The 22,320-nt window shown below is 36.1% G+C and overlaps 1 protein-coding gene across 1 annotated transcript in view; it reads left to right on the top strand.

Moving 5' to 3' along the window:
- Nucleotides 1-9,256, top strand: part of LOC127651703 (A disintegrin and metalloproteinase with thrombospondin motifs 5) — a 58,366-nt gene extending 49,110 nt beyond the window's left edge. Inside the window, exons 7-8 of the mRNA XM_052137663.1 lie at nucleotides 3,404-3,579; nucleotides 6,109-9,256. Coding sequence (XP_051993623.1) covers nucleotides 3,404-3,579; nucleotides 6,109-6,736 — 804 coding nt within the window. The 3' untranslated portion in view covers nucleotides 6,737-9,256. The remainder of the gene's footprint in view (nucleotides 1-3,403; nucleotides 3,580-6,108) is intronic.
- Nucleotides 9,257-22,320: the final 13,064 nt, after the last annotated feature.

Below are 22,320 nucleotides of genomic sequence, written 5' to 3'. Positions count from 1 at the left end.
TGATGTTTTGGTTTCAGTGGTGCATCTGGAAACAAGGCAGCTCTTAAGTCCACATATTCTTCAATCAGACATTTCATGTAGGCTACTTGATCATGATGAATGTTTGGTACACATATCATTTCAACAAGCTCCCTTAACTTCAAGCACAACTGCCAAATTTCATCATCAAGTGGATTTTTTATTCGATCCCCAATTAGTAATGGAAGCAATCGAAGCAGACACCAGTTCTGAGCTGCATGTCCTGTCAACTTTCCACCATCAGGTTTTATTTCACATGGCTTATTATTCATGTCACTTCCACAGAACTTAAAGCTAGATATGTTTCTGTTCAGCTGAACATAGCTGAAGTGTTTCCCTACAGTGACAAGCTGTTTTATGTACAAAGCCAGATCTGTTGAAACAACTCCCTCAAAAAGATCATGTGCCAAACATGGAGGAAGCCCAGGATCACACACATGAAAGTGTTTTAGGCAGTTGAACACAGAGTCGAACTTGACACCCTCACAAATTTCTTGCCCTTCAGACATTGCCACACAGTTTTGGTAACTCTGTTTTGTTCTTGTTGGACCTAAGTCTGTGCCTTTGCTTTCAAACATGTCTCTGTTTATAAGACAGTAACGGCAGAAATGTCTACTCTTACTGAAATTCTCAGTAAACCCTCCGATGCTATGTGACCCCAAGTTATCTCCAACAATGGCAACCACTGCTCCCCTCACTGTCTCTCCATTCTCCAGTACAATTCCAAATTCCTCCATGTCCTTGAGATCACTCAAAAGAGGTGTGAAAACTTGTTGCTGCCCAAAAAACTTAAAATCTTCCTCTCTACAAAGCATGACCAATTGCATAGGATCAATAGATGATCTATTATGGGGACAGATTTCTGAAAGTGTCAAGTACACAGCAACTAGTTTGTGTTTTTTTCTTCCAGAGCCAAGGGGATTAACTACCTCGAACGCATCTTGATATAAAATTAGAGACACTACTGAAGAAGACTCTTTAAAAAGAGTGTTTTCTTCAAAATTTCTCCCATCCCTTATATCCTCAAGTACATGTGGATTTTGTGATGTTTGCCCCTTGGCCTTATCATACTGCTCTTTAACAGATCCATTGTTCAGAAATGCCTTCAGAGTGTCTTTCACTGGTATGTACTGACAAAAGCGCTATTTCCCTGATGCATCACAGCCTAGGTACACCTGCACAGGCTCCACATAATTGAAATGTTTTTTGACAAAAGACTTCCGAGTCTGATCTGACTTAAAATATCCCTCATTATACATCTTAAGTAAGTTTTCTTTAGATAACCCACTTATTATTTAATTTATTTGACAGTCTGGAATTTTAAGCTTTGTCAATTCTTCATTAACTTTGGACAAGGTATGTGTCATGCTATTTGTATGCACCTCCATGAACTCATCAATTAAAATCTGAATTGTTGTAGCTGGCAGAATCATTTTTGACTGCATCCTCAAATAAAATAAAGCCAAATTTGTCAGAAATTTGTCTTTGTCAAGCTGAATGGCTGGACTACTGTCTTGAAATTCCACATCATCAAAGCCCTCAGTATTCACATCTGGCATAGCAACAGAAATCTCAGTGATATCTGCACAGACAGATTTCTCAAAATCGTTTTTATGTTTTCTACTGAGGTGTGCTGAAAATGACGACTTCACTCGAAAATATTTTTTACAGCCAGTAATCGGACATTCAATTTTTTTGCCATCTCGAATATGCCATTTTAGATGTTCACAAAGACTGGCGAATTTGGTCGACACGAATGTACAGCCTTCAACGCTGCATCTAGAATGCAGATCATGTGGTTCAGATCTGTTCGTTTTTTTTGCGGCCTTTCTGTGTTTGCGGTAAATGTGAGACTGAAGTGCGGAGAGGCTTTGGAAAGTGCATGGGCATTCAGGAACTGCACACGAAAACCTGAAGTTCGTCGTGTTTTTAATGCCCTCTGGCATGATTAATAAAGGCGTATAATGTTTCCACAGAGACGCCACAGTGTTTGCACACGAACATTGCGGGTTTTACTCTAGCACTATATGCATGACGTGCAATTATATGTCAGTTAACGCCAAGCGATTATATAGCGGGAAAAAACGACTGACTTTAAACTAATTCACAAAAGCTTTATTTTTCGGCGAACAGTACACATGAACACTCACCTGCTCATGACGTGGTGAAACCCAAGGCAGAGACCCGTTAATGTCCATATATGACGGTAAAATATTCAGAAAAGGGAAAGAAAAGGAAGAAATATGAATGTTTGCACAGTGTTAGCACAACTCTCTAGTAAGCTCTCTCCACAGCATAAAGTGTGAGGTGACTGAGGTGGCAGCGTTTTTTCTTTTATCGTTTTTAAAAAAAATTGTTTTAAACCAAATATATAAAATATGTGAAGTAAAAGCAGGAATATTTGTACACACCTTTGTAACTTTACTCTAGCACTATATGCATGACGTGCATTATGGGGTATTCAGTTAACGCCAAGCGATAGCGGGGAAAAAACGACTGACTTTAAAGTTAAACTAATACACAAAAGCTTTATTTTTTGGCGAACAGTTCACATGAACACTCACCTGCTCCTGACGTGGTCAAACCCAAGGCAGAGACCCGTTAATGTCCATATATGACGGTAAAACGTTCAGAAAAGGGAAAGAAAAGGAAGAAATATGAATGTTTGCACAGAGTGTTGGTAACTCTCTAGTAAGCTGTCTCCACATCATAAAGTGTGAGGTGACTGAGGTGGCAGCTTTTTTTTTTTTTATTGTTTTTTTTTATTTAAATTGTTTTAGTTAAACCAAAAATATAAATTATGTTAAGTAAAAGCAGGAATATTTGTACACATATTCCTGTATCTGACTGGTTCTTGCATCTGTGTCTTCGTTTTCTTCTTTCTCCAGGCGGGAAATAAAAGCTTTTCTGTGAATGGTCAGGTTTCGCGCTCGTTTTTTTCCCCCACTGTATTTCGATTTACAGTAAATTAAAAATACTGTATTTTAGTGGCGCCAAGGGGATATTTCCCACAATGCAACTTTAAAATACAGTAACATGCTGTATAACTGTCCTACAGTAAAATACAGTTCATTTTACAGTTAAATACTGTGTAATTTACAGAAATTTCTAACAGTGTAATACCATGGTTATAAGATGCTTGTAATAAGAAATAAAAATCACCACTTTTTTGTGGACGCATAAGGCTAGAGAAATTAAATTACTTTTAGGTACTTTTTGTTAGTGATACTTTGTCAAATATCTTGCTTTTTGTATTAGTGAAAGCCTTTAAAGGATTCGAAAAAGGGTTGTTTAGTATCACATCTTTTCCAAAAAATATTAGTGGTATTTTGTAGAATTGAACATCAAACAAAACATTGTTTGATTTGGTATTATTTTTGTGTAGGTGATTGACGGGACAGAATGCAGACCATACAGCAGTTCAGTGTGTGTGAAAGGAAACTGTGTTCGCACCGGATGTGATGGAATCATTGGCTCTAAACTTCAATACGACAAGTGCGGCATCTGCGGGGGGGACAGCAACAGCTGCATCAAAGTGGATGGAAATTTCACCAAGAAGAGGTGAAAAATACACGTACACAAAAAACATTTTAGGAGCTAGTTGGAGTAAAAATTAGTTAAGGTTCAACTTGTGCAGTTGTTGGCTGTCATAACATCTAAAAGTAGTTGATGAAATCTACAGAACTAACCTCTTTGACCCCTGTATTAGCACTATGGAGCATCATGTTTTTACTTGGCAAATCACATTTACATTTACATTTATGCATTTGGCAGACGCTTTTATCCAAAGCGACTTACAGTGCAATTATCACAGGGACAATCCCCCCGGAACAACCTGGAGTTAAGTGCCTTGCTCAAGGACACAATGGTGGTGGCCGTGGGGTTAGAACCTGTGACCTTCTGATTAACAGCCCTGTGCTTTAGCCACTATGCCACCACCACTCCAGATCTTCCCTTTTTTATTTGTAACTAGTAGAAAAACTATAGAAAAACTATTATTTGACTTATTATGTTACAGTGTTTTTCTACTTTGGCAACAAAATCTCAATGTTCTCTCTTCTCACTGTCAGACAAACAAGTGTTAGCCATTGCTGTAGCATTTTACCAATCAGAAATTTGCATAGATAATTCTGATTAAAAGTAATGGCCAGCATCACCCAATCACAGCCAACCATGTTAAAATTTAATTATACATTATAAATCCTGAAACTTAAGTATTGATTACTATTGTCCCATGTCTACCAAACATGTTGAATGGTCCAAACATCGTCTGCTGCCTGAAACTGCACTTTTGATCAGATTTCTGGAGTGAATCCACTTAGCTGCATAGGAAAGCTATAGGATGCTCCCTTGCTTCCTATTTAATACATGACTTAACCTCCAGTGTGCTGTCTTTCTGCACTGGTCTCAGAACAGTTCAAAATGTACTCTATTTTCATCCTAATACCATATAAAGCCTCTGAAAGCAAACATTTTCAGCTTGTGAATGAACCCATTGATTCTCAAATTTAAAAAATATAGGATTTTTAAGGAAAAATTGGGCTTAAATAAAACAATAGTGTACTCTGTGTTTTGCAGTGTTGCGTTTCACGAGAAATCCCTCAAATTAAAGAAAATGCCATATCGGATTAAACTAGCGACTTTAATAGCGAAGCCAAAACACAACAGCCATGCATGTGCACATGGTCGCTCGAGGTTAATATGCTCACATTATCAGCTAAAAATATACGCTGCTGCCAGTTAAAACACTGGATTACGGAAAACATGCCTCCTGTTTTCACAAGCATGAACGTGACTGTAAATCTGTTTTTCTCTCAACATTGGTTGAGACATTCAAAATACACTGCTTAAAGGAATAGTTCACCTGAAAAAGAACGTTTTGTCATCACTTACTCACCCTCGTATTGATGTGTGACTTTCCTTTTATGGAACACAAAAGGAGGTGTTTAATAGAATGATAGTCTCAGACACCATTCACTTTCATTGTATGGAAAAAGGGATTTTCGGGTGAACTATTGTTTTACATTGATTTACGAATATAGGTTTTTGCTGAATCAACATTATTTGTTTTTCTTTGGACAGCATTCCCATCCCATTGTCAACCCGTAGAAAATAAAAATGAGAATGAGATCGCTTTAGAATCTCAATTGTTTCTCCTAGATAAAAATTACATGAAAATACAGACTTGTGCTAAATCTCCTGCTTCTCAGATGTGTCTCCTGAGAAAAAGACCCCAGTAATCTAAAATGTGTCTTCTCTAAATATTCATAAGATATGTCTCAAACTGTTCTTAGATTTGCCAAGATACCAAAGTCTGCAATGAAAAGTCAGAAATCTCGATATGAACTGAAAATTTCACAAACGCAAATGATCTGATCTATGCTATCCACATTCATTTTAGAACCCTATACTCTTTTTGTATGTCAACAATTGGCTAATTTGTGTCTGTCAACAATTAACTAATTTGTGTCTATGTATATTTCAGTCAGGACCACTTCCATCAATTGAATATTTTATTGACATATTGTAGATCTGTTGGTGTTGTGGTATGGTTTGGTTCTGGACAAACTCTCCATGCAGGGACAGAATGGGGAGAACATGCAAATCAAACACCCCAGGGGTAACAGAATAGATCCAGCAGAATTATATTACAACACGGTACAATTTTGCAAATGTTTTGTTTTGACTGCACAACATGGTACAGTTGTTTGCTTGCATAATATACTGTAGTTAATATAGAGGTTTAGATGACATATCAACAATGTCTCAAACTGTGCTCAGAGGTGCTGAGATTCCAAAGTCTGCAATCAGAAATCTCAATATAAGCTAAAGTTTATTATTCATTTTTCCCAAGACCAAAAGATCTGAGCTGTTTTATCCACATACATTTTTATTACAAACCTCTGAGACAACATTGATAATATAAACATAGCTGAAAACTCCTGAGAGATGAAAGAGCAACCTTTGACAAATTATAATACAGTGATTGGTTAATAGCAATGTTGCTACAGGAAAAGCAAAGGTTGTTCATACAAGAACATGTTCTATAAATTGTGTTCTAATCATGCATGTGTATGTTCTTCTCTTCAGTAAGGGTTACACTGATGTTGTGAAGGTCCCAGAGGGCTCGACACACCTCAAGGTACGACAGTACAAACCCAAAGGCCAAACACGTTACACGGCTTACCTCTCTCTGCGCCGCCCAGGTGGAGATTATCTTCTGAACGGCAAGTTCATGATCTCTACCTCCGAGACCATCATCCCCCTCAATGGATCTGTCCTCAACTACAGTGGGTGGAGTCAGCGGGATGACTCCCTTCACAGCATGGGCCCCGGAGCCCTACAGGAGAGCCTGGTGGTGCAGATTCTTGCCACGGACTCTAAGAAGCCACTTGACATCCGCTACAGTTTCTACATGCCACTTAAAATGCCTCTTCCACCTCGGACGTCTCCCACATCTGTGGCCACCGCTGCGGCGTTGTCATCAGTGGAGATCTTGGTGTTTACTACCGAGGTTCCTTCGACGGAGCCTCCGTCAACTACGTCCTCTGGCCCGCGTTGGGTGACTGGATCATGGATGACGTGCTCCAGAACTTGTGATACGGGTTGGCAGAGTCGCACAGTGCAATGCAAGGACCCACATGGAAAGCTGGCAAAGGGTTGCCCACTCACCGCTAGACCCTCAGTATTCAAACACTGCCTAATTAAAAAGTGTTGAGAATCTCTCAATAAAACAAACTAAGGAAGGACCTTTTTTCTTGTCAACCATGTTGAGTGTCCAACCAAGAGGCAGGCTTGATGGAGCGCATGGACGCTTACATGACTGATGTATAAACGCTGTTCCTTGCTCTAAACAAAATCACTGTGGAGTTCTGCTAGTGTTTAGAATTGTGACTTGGATGAGAAATTCCTCCTCTTGCCTCAAGTGGGGCAAAATGACCTTCAAACTGGTCTCTCGATGCAGCCACACCCCATTTCATGATGGCACTCCCATTATGGGTCCAGGTCAAAACCACACCCATTTGACAAAACCACGCCCCTTAACGCAGGCTACTTAAGGATCCACAACCCTTGCATTCACACTGACAGTGATTTAATCGATGCAGGTTGCTTAGTTGCTGTTAGTTGTGTATGCGTTCGACTACAGTTTTTAACTGTATCAGGCCGCTGTGCACTTCATTTGTTGTAATTTTTTACATCACTGCTTACTTGCATAAAGTCCAGCTGAGCTCAACTTTGTCATATCACCAACAGTTACCGTCACTTATGTCGCCTCAAATCACCAACTTTCATTGAAAAATGAATAACTTCTTATCACGTTGTTACATTAAATTGCTATCCATGTGGATGCCCTATCAATAGTCCACAACCCTACTTAGGGTCCAGGATGTTTCTAAGATCTTCCAATCCAAAAGAACCTTTTACTACAACAAAAGGGTTATGCGGAATGCTGATCTTCTAGTGTTAGCCATCCAGGAATCAATCAGTTATTGCCTTCAGACGAAGTCAGATTGCTTGCCACATCTGGGAATATGACAGAATGTCTGTCCCTATTCTCAGTTTCATGTATATGTGTATGTTTTACTATGATCTATTGTCAATGTCTGTTTGAGTCTTAGGTCTAGGGTATACTTTGTTCTTTTGTGTGCCATTCCATCTCACGTATGGTCGAGTCTTAGCCTTTTAAAATATATGAAGGTATTCACTGCAAGTGCACTATGACTGCTTTGTGATACTCTTTAGCACAGTCAACATCAGGCACATATGCGTAGACAAGGCAGAATGTCTGCATGTCAGGGAAAACTAGGCTGCGTACTGTGCTGATAATGAAATTTTGTTACGAAAAGACAAACAGTTGTGTTCATAAATTAACACACCCCTTGCTGAATCTAGAAGATGGTTAGTATTTTTTTTTTAAATGAGAGATTGTAAAAATTAAAAAATTGTATTATGTTCTATTACTGAAGATGCTGAAGAACAGATATTTAAGTATCTTCCACAAAGACAAAATTATTACTGAAATTACCCAATTTATCCTATTAACCAATATACACTCTCTTGGTTCTTAATGTCGTGTGTTGCCTCCTCGAGCGTCAATGACACTTTGCAGCAGTTTGTGATAGTTCTGTATTAGTCACTCAGTTGTCCAGAGTGGCAAAGCTAGATATCAACATCAATGAATCACTATAGGGGTGATCTCAAATGTGCAGAACTTGCAAAGAAACCAAAGATCTTGGATGTTGAGATTTTTGTGTAGAAAAGTGGATGGAATCACTGCCCAGGGCAAATAATTCTTCTTTTTTTTTTTTTTTTTAGGTCAAATGGAGTAACCATGAGAACAATTCTTGATATTAGTCTCTTAGAAATTTATATTTGTTAAAAATTATTTTTATTAATAATTAAGTTGTGTACATTCTCGTATTTTCAAGTTGCAGAAAAAATACTTCAATACCATTTACTTGATGATTACACCACTTTACAAGTTATTACATTTGTTTTTGTGTAGAAATTCTGTAAAAGTTTTTTTTTTTATTTTTTATTTTTTTTTTCAAAAATGTATGAAACCAACAGACACAAAGATTACATTTCTACATTCTTCTTGACATTTTAAACTAGATTTTATTATCTCTGACAACCTTTTTTTTTTTTTTTACTTTTTTTTTAAATGTAAATATCTATTGTCAAATAGCTTCATTCAGGCAGTACCAAATAAAAAAAGAAAAGCATTTTTAATGATCCAATTTAGTTAAAAAAAAAGTTAAACATCTGGCAGATTCTGTGAGAGGTGTGTTAACTTAGCAGAACTGTAAATAGGGCTCTATTATTTGTAAATGTGTGTGACTGAATGCCATTTTCTCTGTTAAGAATGACGAAGTGTGGCTTGGACACGCAACAACACCAGCCAATCATATGCTCAGTCGCTCTGTTTACATTCACATGTTTAAAACCAATTGACACACTTCAGTTAAATCTCCTCTACATTTCTCACATCTTGCTTGAAACACTGAAAGATGCTCATACAAATACACACCACTTCTGTGAGACATGATCAAACACAAGTTCAGTTTATGAGTAACAGGGCTTATCTGCATTTATGATTTGATTTATTTCAGCACAGATCCATATAAGATCCATATATAATTGAATTTGTATTTAGTGAACTGAAATGAACATCTATTGTTTTCATTTGTATGCAGTACTGTCTAAACATCTCAATGGGAAATGGCCATTTCACTGAAAATACACCGCACTGATTTAGTAATTTATTGTTTGTACAACTGGTGTGTGTGGAAAAATTAAAATACATGATGAATTTATTTATTGTAATGGTAATTTTGTCTCATAATTACTATTTAACAAGGAATATGACTGAACACAATAGTTTCTTTTTAAAGAAAACTGTTTTTTAGCCATCTTCGTGGCTATAAATATATATGTATATAAAACAAATCGCTATATTTAAATGTTTACATTTTTCATTTGTTGTCAATGTCTTCTCACTGGAGATCTGTTCGTTGAGCTTTCAGTTCATTCCACTGCAATTAGAGCGGAGGGTGATATTTTTTACCATTATAATTACTATCAATAATTTAATTCTATGCAATATTTGACCTACAAACCTGTGCTTTCTCCATTGAAACCTCTATTAAACATTACACTAACAACAACACAACTTTTTAGAAAGTATTTTCTCATCTTAAATGAGTTATTAATAAACAATTACATCTAAAAGCAACAATGCTCCAGTTAAAACCACTCAATATGCAAGAGCTTATTATTAATATTATTTGTAAAAAATATTTTTTCAAAAGTCAATTTCTGTACAGACACAATTCTTAAAGTCTTGACTGAAAAAAAGCTATTGAACATTTCCATTGTTATTGCTCGGGTAAAAAAATAAATAAAAGATTATATTTAACACACGTTGAGCCCTGTAGCAGGGCATGTTGTCACACGACTGTATGTAGGGGAGGTTTTCACACAGAGAACCTGCTGTTTATTGACAGTGATTTGGAAAGAAAACCTTTTTTAAAAATGCAAATCATATCTAAACTTTTAAAGAAAAGAAAAAAAGCCATCATCTAAAGCATATCTGTATTTAAAATGAATTATATATTATTTAAAGCCTAAATTAAAAAAGTAGAACAATTTGGAAAAACAAAATAATTTATGAAACAAAAAATACCACAGAATAATAATTCAATTGTGTCTTCAATTTCACTTTGCATCCTGTTAGTCTTCAGTATAGAATAGGTACCAAAGTACCTGTTTAGCTCTCTTTATCTTTGTTGGCTTGATGCAAATGTCATAAAATCACTGAAAAAGTCCCAGTTAAACCACAAGGAATCTTTTGGAATCTACTGGAATGATGACATCAGTTAGCAGTTCTTTTATGAGGCCCTGTTAGTTCATTCTTGTCTGGATAAAAACTGACTCACTGGTCACAGTTAATGGTCATTTTGACCTTGTTTTGCTCTAGTGGCGACAACATCAACTGTTTACCAACTGTGTTCCATTGTGTCAGTATCTAATACTTAAATGATATTAGCTTGTAAAGGTTTAGCTTTACCCTACTGTAGATCAACCCTGAGAAAAATCGAGAGTTCATGGCAAATTTGTAGCAAACTTGCCCCAAATTTTCAGCAAGTTTATTGCAAAGCTCATTTGCATGTAAAAATTAGCAGTGGCAATTTTGGGGCAAATTTGCCAGGAACTCTCGATTTTTATATGGCAAGTCAGGTGAGTTTATGTCAATTAAATATGTAGAGACAACCTAAGCCATGTTGTTCTACAATGCTGTGCAAATAAATAAGAGGTCTTGAACGAAGCACAAGGCTGTTTTCACACTTGGCTTGATTGTTTGGTTATAATTATTGGTTCCCAACCACGGTACATTTGCATCATAAACATAAATACCACAGCGAGCTAGCTACTGTAGCTAGGCAATAACTCAAAAGGAAAGATGGTAGCTTTACTTTTTTGCACTTGCCATTGTCTCTTTGGTTTTACCACTAAAACTTTACATGCACAGATCAGTGTTGCATCTGTCGGCTTTGCATGAACGGTACCCAACATAGTCTCACAACAGCTCAGAATAAAAGCAGCAAAATCGCAAGATATTGTACAAATTGGCTCAAAACTTAAAATTGATACATTACAGGCATCAAAATTTAGCTAGCCACCTATCCTATACAAAAGTTATTTTGATATTAAAATTATGGTTAAGGTTTACGTTTGGGTTAAGGTCCCAGCAAACTGACAGAAAAGTGCTTTTTTGTTCTTCGCTCATAACCAAAATTAAGTTTGAAACAGCTGAGCAATGACATCCTGTTTGTGAACATAGACACACCGCTGGGGGGAGGTGTATAGAGGTACATGTAAAATGAGGATGCTCAAGAGTGCATGTAAAACATCAACTAATATGACAAAAAAATATGTTCTCAATGACTTAATGCCTAATGCTATGAGTTGAATTCACACAAGATCAGTAAAAGTAGATGTTTTAACTACTCAATGATGATTTAAAGTAAAATACCTCTATATGCAGTAGATAATGTGTAATTTGTAATGTTTACCCTTTGCTTTCATGACGCTAATGTGCTAGCACGCTATACACCACCATAATATGCACCGATTACACTCTGTTATTGTAATTTATGATGACACTGATACTACTGCATAGATAGGTGTATAAAAGAGTGTTGTTGTTGGTGCCAGATGGGCTGGTTTCAGTATTTCTGCTGATCTCCTGAGATTTTTACGCACAACAAGAATGGTTTAAAAAACAAAAAACATCCAGTCAGCGGCAGTTCTGTGGACGAAAAAGCCTTGTTGATGAGAGAGGTCAATGGAGAATGCGAGAATGGTTCGAGCTGACAGAAAGTCTATGGTAACTCAGATAAACCCTCTGTTCAATTTTAGTGAGCAGAAAAGCATCTTAGAATGCACAACACATTGATCTTTGAGGTGGATGGGCAGCAGAAGACCCATTTTGGTTCCACCTCTGTCAGCCAAGTACAGAATTTACAGTACAGTATTTCTTGTTTACTAAGCCATAGTTTGCAGTGAAACTGATTCATTTTGTGGATGATTTAGAGTCTTGTAAACATTTGTCCTAGATTAACATCTGCTCACATGCTAAGTTCTTTGCATTATTCCAATGACCTGTCACCCGCTGTGCTGCTTGTAAACCTATTGACCTCTTGACCCACATCAAACAGTCACTTGTTCTAGGGGTGACCTGCAGATGCCAGATGCTTTATGGAATGCTACATTGTGCAAAAAAACATCAGGCGAGAAACGTCAAGCAAGCACATGTGTGGGAACTCGCATACAAACACGTGCCCAAACATCCACTAATGGAAGCCTGTTTAAATCACACAGCTTCGGGCTTCTGTCACATAACGTGCAATGTGAACAAAGAAATATTTGGTTTTGTGGTTGTATTTGTATGTACATGCTCATGGCTAATGAGTTTTTGGAATTCTACAAGCTAATCCTGTTTATTTTTCTAATGATGAAGATGTCTTGGGGTCATGGAATGTGTTCTTGGAACACGCTGCGACACCAGCAACACACAAAGCCAAAGATCTGTCAGGATAGACAACAGCGCAAGGCTTTTTGGAAAATGTTCACTGTTCTTTAGCAGGAATGTATGTTGGGCTTGAGTTGACAGCGTGTATGTGGAGCAATTGCCTGGTTATGAAGGGGTCTGTGTGAGTGTTGAGTACTCTGACCCGAGGGAAATGTCCCAGTTCTTACTTAAAATTGATGATCAACCTTTAGACCTGACCCATTGTACTGCTATCCTCAAAATATATAGGTTTATGTATTATTAGTTCTGACAATACAATCACAAAGCAAGGGATGCATTGCATACACACTGACGTTGCTTGACAGGGAATGGACTACTGTATATAATAGGGTGCAGATGGTGTAATAACAGGAGAAAAACCTCAGAATTAAATTGCACTTGACCTAGACTATTAGCAATTTGTGCATGCAATTTCACCAACCCCACTTACGTCTAGAATTAAAGCATGTTTGCATGAAAATAACAACCTCATGGCCATGCCCACTGACTTAAGGCATGACGTATGGCATAGTGCTGCATGTAAGGCATGGCACTATTAAAATAGGCCCCCAACAGATTTGCATTTATGTAATGTATACTGTATATTTCCTCATGTTAAATCTAAAAGCCCACACCTGCTCTCAGGACCACTGTAAAAGCTGGCATCAAAGTGTGTCTGCCCTGGCCTTACCCACAGTCCTCTGCAGTCCTTACATCAAGGCTGGCTGTTTGTACAGATGTCTTGCTTCAGGGCCAGACAACACTTTCACAAGGGCCTTGGGTGTGTATATGTGTATGTATGTGCTTATTGCTGACTTTTAAGTTCATGACTGAGTGACTAAGCATGAAGTGTTGAGATGTGTGAATGGAAGTATTTTTTCTCAATTGTGACTTTATTTCTCATAATTGTGAGTTTATGCATCTTAATTCTGAGAAATAAAGTCGCAATTGTGAGAAATAAACTTGCAAGTTTACATCTCGTAATTCCAACATTATTTCTCGTAATTGTGACTTAATCCTATATTTCTTAATTTCTATGTTGTTTTTCATAATTATAAGGTTATATCTCGTAATTGTGACTTTAGACTATATCTTGCAAATACAAATTAATTTCTCATAAGTGCAAGTTTATATAACACAATTGCGACATCATTTCGTGGTATAAATAATAGTTTAACGAAGAACTAAACAAAAAGACAAACACAAAAAAAAAGGTTTCGGACAGCTGCCCATAAATATCTCTCTCTGTCCAACTGCAGTCTCTTGTCAGCCTTTATCCCTCTCTTGATTAGCCTGATTAGGGGCCGGGTGTGTAGCATCATGACCCGGCCCCGCCCTCCACCCTGTCACACTGTTATTGCAAGTTTACATCTCAGAATTGTGACTGTTTCTCACAATTGCAAGTTTAAATATCATAATTATAACTCATTTGAAATTAAGTTCCATTTAAGAGAAATAAAATTGCAAGTTTATATCTTGCATTTGTGACATTATTTCTCATAATTGCACGTTCAAATCTCAAAATTGTGACTTTTTTGAGTTTATTTATGGTAATTGCGAGAAATGAAATAACATTTACAAGAAATAAAGTTGCAAGTTTATATCTCACATTTGCAACATAATTTCTTGTAATTATGAGTTGAGCTTATATCTCGCAATTGCAATGTTATTTTTCGTTAAGATCTCAAAATCGCGACTGTCTCTCACAATTGCAAGTTTATATATTGAATTAGTAAAAATAATGTTGCTATTAAGAGAAATAGTTTCAGTTTATATCTCACAATCTCAGCATTATTTCATGTTATTGCAATTTTAGCCTATATCTCACAATTGCAACATTATTTCTAGTAGTTGCAAGTTTAAATCTTGAAGTTGTGACTATTTCTTACAATTGCGAGTTTATTTATTTTAATTATGAGAAATTAACTTAAATTTACAAGAAATAAAGTTGGAAGTGTATATCTTGCTTTTGTGACATTATTTCTCGTAATTCAGACTTTAGTCAATATCTCGCAATTGTGACTTAATTTCTCGTTATTGCAAGTTAAGATCTCATAATCTCACATTTGCAAGTTCATATATCGTAATCAGGAAAAATAAAGTCGCTATTATGAGAAATAAAGTTAAAAGTTTACATCTCGCAATCCAAGCATTATTTCTCATTTTTGCAACTTTAGTCAATGTCTCACAACTGCAACATTATTTCTTGAATTTTGCAAGTTTATATCTCACAAAATACAACATAATTTCTCATAGTTGCAAGTTTAAATCTCGAAACTGTGAATTTATTTCTTGCATTAGTGAGTTTATTTGTTGGAATTACAAGAAATTAAGCTCAATTTACAATAAATAATGTTGCAAGTATAGCTATATCTCTTTATTTAGATTTTGTCACAATTACGAGTATGTACATCATAATTAGGAAAACTAAAGTTGCTATAATGAGAAATAAAGTTGCAAGTTTAGATTTCGCAATCAGAGCATTATTTCTTGTTATTGCAACTTTAGCCTATATCTTGCAATTGTGACTTTATTTCTTGTAATTGCAAGTTTAGATCTCAAAATTTTGACTTTATTTCCTCACAATTGCAAATGTATATATATCGTAATTACGAGAAATAAATTAGCAAGTTTATATCTTGTAATAGCGACTTTATTTCGCTCAACTACAAGTTTACATATCGTAATTACAAGAAATAAAGCCAAAAATAAGAGAAATAAAGTGGCAATTACAAGGAATAAAGTCAGAATTAAAAAAAAATCTACCATGGAGGGATCAAGGCACCATAGATATCACTTAACTAAGAGGTCAGACTTACTTTTTTCACCAGGCAGCCAAGAAAAAAAAAAAGGAAGATTCAATATAGTTAGATACAAAATACAGAGACAAAAACAAAATCTGTCTACTACACTTTAATGGTAAATTAAGCATTTACAGAACATTTCTAATGTCAAACAAAATGTAACTGACAATCTGAGGATGTCATTGTATTGAATAATGAACAAAGAATGTTTAATCAGCCTTTGTGTGTAATATATGCATGGCAATGATCTTTATTACATTTTCAAATGTTTGAGAAGCACAACATTTTGAATATATGCTTTTGTTCTCCATCTCAAACAAACTATGCCAGAGAGAAATCAGATTCAAGCTGATCATGTCAGGGCTGGAGTTTCACATTGAACCCTCACCCTTACAAACATGTGTCTGCCATCTGAATCAAATATATACAAAAGAATAAGAGATATTCAGAATACAGAAGAGTAGCAGTTGCAAAACAAATATCTCTCCTGTGAGGTTTTATGGCTATTTTATGTGTGCTCTCTGCCCAGAAACCAAGGAATCAAGGCAAAGTCCATATGTGTTTATGCAAATAGAGAAAGTTATGCCATTTAAAAGGATGTTGCTTTACATATATTAAATTGTTCTTCATGTATATTACTGTACAGCAGGACATTTAGAGGCAGGTTATACAGTAAGTATATTTATCAGTCTAAATATTTTTTAAAGAGGTGTTTCAAAAGTTATATTTGCTTATCTGTGTATGAAATACTTTTAATCTGATAATGCAACTAACCATATAATCATTTATATTTATGATAGCAAAATAAACAGGCTTATCAACTTTTAAAATAGAGGAGGAAACATTTCGCACATCTTTTGTGGTTATTGCCAATGGTCGTGTGTCAAATTAAGCTATACTGTATTTTGGTGTAAACCCATCTGTCACTGTAAAAGCTTGTCAAATTAGACAGATCTAAACATGGTCCGGTTGTGTGATATGCTCACATCTTCAAAAAAATTATTTTAAAGGAATAGTTCAGACTAAAATGATAAAAAATGATTTTTTTCTTATTCCTGCATTTATGTTTCATTTTGTACAACAAACACTTATGGCACAAAGTTAAACCTTGAAGCAAAATCAGAGCCACTGGTGTGCAAACTAAAGAGTGCATGTGGTGTATTAAAGGAATAGTTCACCCAAAAATGAAAATGATCTCATGATTTACTCACCCTCATGCCATCCCAGATGTGTATTACTTTCTTGCATCTGCTGAACTCAAATTAAGATTTTTTTAATAATATCTCACCTCTGAAGGTGAATGGGTGCCAAAATTTTGAAGCTCCAAAATCCACATAAGGGAAGTATAAAAGTACTTCAGATGACTGGTGGTTAAATCCATATCTTCTGAAGTGATATGATAAGTGTGGGAGAGAAACAGATCCACATTTAAGTCATTTTTCCTTCACTTTCACTTTATCCTTTTTTTTGGAGATTCGCATTCTTCGTGCAAATTGCGCATTACTGGGCAGAGAGGAGAATTTATGGCAAAAACTGGAGTCGTATGGATTACTTTTATGTTCACTTTATGTGGATTATGGAGATTCAAAATGTTGGCACCCATTCACTTGCACTATATGGACCTAAAGAGCTGAAATTTTCTTCAAAAAATCTTAATTTGTGTTCCACAGAAGAAAAAAAGTCACACATCTGGGATGGCATAAGGGTGAGTAGATCACAAGAGAACTTTCATTTTTAGGTGAACTATCCCTTTCCGCTTCATGTCTGTGCTGTTGTGTTTCTCGTCCGGATGTGAGCGAGAGCGTCTATCAGCACTGCTGTTGGAACTGAGACACGGTCAAAGTGAAGACCGGATACATGCCTTCCCCCTCAACATCCTGAAACTAAGAACACTATCACACACACACAAACAATCAGGAGATCAGCGAGGTCAGAGATAAGTAAATGACCCTTCCAGTGTGTCATTAATACTTTTTAGGCAGCTCTTTTTTTTTTTGCCTTTTTTTCTCCTCATTTTGGTGAATATAACGACTATGTTGCAGTATGCACATTTTTTCTATATGTATGGAATATCCAGATTATCAACTACATTTGTCAAAATGTGCAGTAGCCTATAAAACCGAGCACACTGTGTGGAATAGCCTACTGAATCTCACAATTAAATGCATTCAGCTTCCATACTTTCCAGTGTGATGAATTATCAGGAAGTTATATCTGCAGTGAGTTAAATATCTCATTATTGACTCATTATTTGATCAGACAAAAATTTTGATTTAATCACAAACGTGGATTAAAAATTTAATATAAATGCATTTAATTCCAAATTAATAACTTGACACTGAATTAAATCACTTAATTAAACATTCAACATAGTAGTGATCTCCAATTCACGAATGAATCTTTAATTTAACCGAATTTTTAATAACGTGATTGAACCATTTCGCAAAGTTCAGGTAGATAACCTAGCTGTATTGAATGACTTTGTTTAGGAGTAAAACTGTAAAACTGGAACCATGTATATAGCAAAATGGCAATAATAATCATTAATAATTAGATTGTTATTAATTTTGGCAAAAAAAAACTTTTTGTGATGGTATTCACAATGTTTTTAACAATAATGTTGGAACAATCAACAACATTTGAGGCAATCTTTATTACAGTGAAATATACTGTGATAAACAGCTATTTTATTAAAACATAAGGTAAAATGCCACACAAGAGGTAAATTCTAAACCACACACTTCTGCACTATTCTACTCCATTTGTAGTGTAAGTAATGCAACTACTATGTGCACTGAAAATGCAACATATAAGTCCTTCACCCCTAAAAATCGGTTGTGGATGTTGGACACTTCATGCACTCATCACATGGAAGGGGCGGAGCCACCTGGCTTTATCACTGGTCTGACAAAACAATTGTAAATAATGGAGAATGCAGCAACTAGCGAAACTTTAGTGAAGACAGCATCTTACAAATGTAAGTGCTTCACGTGTGTTTGAAACATCACTTCTGTCAGCTGCTAAACGGCGAATGCTTCAGTGTAGTAAAACATTTTTAAAGGGTTAGTTCACCCAAAAATGAAAATTCTCTCATGATTTACTCACCCTACTGGCATCCCAGATGTGTATGACTTTATTTCTTTTGCAGAACACAAATTAAGATTTTTAAAAGAATATTTCAGCTCTGTAGGTCCTCTCAATGAAAGTGAATGGCTGCCAACATTTTTAAGCTCCAGAATCCACATAAAGGGAGCATAAAAGCAATCCATATGACTTCAGTGGTTAAATGCATGTCTTCAGAAGCGATATGATTGGTTTGGTTGAGAGTCAGATCAATATTATAATATACAAACTTTTTTGTGGATTTTGGTGCTTTAAAATTTTGTTATGGTCATTTATTATGGTAATACTTTCACAACAGTGTGTCTCTTTCATATGGCGCTTCTCGTTTTTCCTTATTATTTTTGGAAATATTATCTGTGGTAATCGCTGTTGTAACATTGCTTTAACTAGTGTATTTCAACAATGATAGGACCAGTGAATACAGTTTGTTCTTGTTAGATTAACACAAATGATTTGATTTGTGAACTATAAGTCGGTTTGATTGAACTACAGCATGTTGTGTGAATAATGAATGGCTGCATAATTGAATCCAATTAGGCATCTTTCCAGACTGCTTTCAGTTTAACTAGAGAAACTCCAATGTGAAGTTTATCAGAGCATTAGTTATATGCTAACAATGCTTTTACTGTAGAGCTGCTGTAAATTGCTGCATGCTTAGGGTACAATGGAGCTAAAGGCACCCTTTAAGGAAATGTAGCTTTTTTCTGGTAATGAAATAATGAAAATTGTTGGAGTAACACAATTTGTATGAAAAGAAATAATAACAATGCAAGGTTGTTTCTATTAAAATTCAGTTTAAAAAAATAGGTGGTGATGGAGCCTTTTACCCCACACTTGGCGCCTAGGGGGTTTAAAGTAATGTTGTGTGGATACTGGGGCAATAGTTATAGGGCACAATTTGTCAACTAATGCAATTCATTTTGAGACTGCAAGAGGCTTTTTTGAGTGACAAATTAAGATGATGCTCTCTCAAAATAACGACTTTAGAAAAAAGTAAACCAATTCCTGTCAATTCAAACACATTTGGCATTTTATTACATTTCAAGTATTATATTAACAGACTAATCTCTATTATGATTGGATGAGTCAATGTGAGCCCACTTATAATTTTTGTTTTTTATAACAAATCTATTTGCCCCACTTTTAGAAAAACAATGTGTTTAATATGGACCTTTAGCCCCTGCAGGAGCGGGGCTTTTTACCCCAAATACTCTTTTCACTTATGGGACAGTTATTGAAAAAAGTTTGATTTAATGACCTTAAAACTGAAAATGATAAATAATATTTTGTCTCAAAATAAATGTGTTAATTTCAGGGATTTTTTAAAGTTGATAAAAAATAGATCAAAAGATTCAAAAGTCACATTTAAACACCACGCGCAACGATCTCGCGTATCAGGAAAATGTTGCAGTTCATAGTGTAACACAGGTGTTTATGAAAATGCTGTGGTAGTTTTTGTTGCTATTTAGTGTTTTGGGAGAAAATAAAATCAATGGAGCCTTTTACCCTGTGAAGCCTTTAGCCCCATTGTACCCTACATACACAAACACACAACCAGCATTTTGTGTGATGCATCATGCAGATTTCTGTGATATAAATTAGGGAATGTTAATTATTAATTATAATATGGTCATATTTTTACATACATTTACATTTACTTTTATCCAAAGCAACTTACAGTGCACTTATTACAGGGACAATCCCCCTGGAGCAATCTGGAGTTAAGTGTCTTGCTCAAGGACACAATGGTGGTGGCTGTGGGGCTTGAACCAACGTCCTTCTGATTACCAGTTATGTGCTTAGACCACTACACCACCACCACACATACACATAGGATGTCCCATGCTATTATGGTATATATATATAGTTCTTTGCAAAATAATGCAAAAACCAAAACAAAAACAATGTGATAAATATTTAGTACCAAGGGCACTAAAAAAAGCACTAATGGCTATACAGTATATTCTATACTGTAACATGCTTCACCGTAGCCTGTTACTCAAAGGCATGTTTACATGCACTGGAATATTCCGATATCTATCCAGTGCAAGTTTCTAATTCGAATTATGTATGTGTCACTCTGTATGTATGTATGTATGCAATAACTCTGTTAAGCCAATTAAGTGGTTTCTAGATATATTAACAAGACACCTGCAATGTGCCTGTATTTACTGGAATTTTGGGTCATGTAACACCTTATTCAGAATATCTATCATTAACAGAATATTCCTTCATAATGTTGCATATCTAAACAAACTTAAAGGGAGAGTTCACCCAAATATTCTTAAAATTCTATAAAACAAATGCTTCTGATATGAGCTGTTGTTTTTCAGAGTGGCAGACATGCAGAGGTCATGAGCTGAGCAGCATCATTGAAAGAATGCAGAGCTGAAGAAAGAATGATAAGTATAGGAAAAGAACTGATAAAACAAACAGCTGAGTGGAGGAGTGAAGATTTGCACACTTCATTTTAAAGGGGTCATGAAATGCTCTTTTTGATATTTTCATTATCTTCCCTGAGGTCCACTGATAATGTTTGTAAAGTTTTTTTTCTTCACCAGAACAGTCATGATTTTGTAATATATGATAATTTCCCACCCTGTCTCTGACCATCTTACTGAAAAGCTTGATTTTTGCTTCAGCTCCTCCTTTAAACTTCAATGTAAACACCCTCAGTTATGATTGGCTAACAGCATGCAGCCCCTCAAACAGCCCCGTTTTTTTTATAATCAAACGGAAGAGAATAAACAAGCACCAAAACATTTGAAATTTACATTTCACGGTTTACACATAATGCACATACAACACATTGCATCCGAGTATATTAGACTATTAATCTCAAGCACAACTGTTAACTCACTGGACACTATTATCAATGCTGTCTAACATGGAAGCGTCCGTTGCGATGTGTCACTCCAACAGTAAACAAACAGGTGTCCTATTCCATTTTGCGCCGGCGCTACTACTGCCAACATCACAAAGAAATGTTTCAGAAAGTTTGTGTTGACGCACCCGATGTAGACAGTGTGTCAGCATCATAAATAATCATGACATTTGAAACATTAATGAATGGAACTGTTTACTTATGTTTTTGATCAGGTCCAATAGTGTTTTTAACTGCCCCATATCCTTCAGCGACTATTCCAAGGTAAAGACTTTTATGACTTTTAAGAGTTTTATGACTGATTCACAAGACGAACACATCCAGTTTATCATCTTGCACTGAGGTGCACATCGCAGTAACACAAATGAAAACGGTCAGAGATGTCCATCTAGTGCATATTTACATTCACCAACCATTAAAAACAGCAACAAAACAACAGGAGCCACAGCAGCTGATGAAACGCATGTTTTCTTCAGAGTGGAAACTTGACAACGAAAAGCATGCCAGAGAAATTACAACAGTCAAAGACGTATGTGTAGTAAATGTTTGTATACAAAAATTATTCAAAATAGTCTAGATGGGTCCCCTTTCAAGTTCAGGCGTTATTAGGCCACAGACAGTAGGCCTTTTGTCCTCATCTCTGTCTCTGTTTACGAGCCAAGTGAGCACCAGTGGGCGGGGTCATGTGTTCATGAACATGGGGAGAGACTTGGAACCGACCTCCGTGGTCGTTCACATGGGCAGAGACTTGGAAATGACCTCCATGGTCGTGGGTGTAGACAGAGACTCAGAGACAATCTCTGTGGTCGTGGGCATGGACAGAGACTCGGGAACGACCTCCGTGGTCGTGGGCATGGACAGAGACTTGGAAATGACCTCCATGGTCGTGGGTGTAGACAGAGACTCAGAGACCATCT

This window comes from Xyrauchen texanus, chromosome 11 (assembly GCF_025860055.1).
Source record: "Xyrauchen texanus isolate HMW12.3.18 chromosome 11, RBS_HiC_50CHRs, whole genome shotgun sequence".
NCBI lineage: Eukaryota > Metazoa > Chordata > Actinopteri > Cypriniformes > Catostomidae > Xyrauchen > Xyrauchen texanus.
This window is presented reverse-complemented; position numbering and strand designations above follow the sequence as displayed.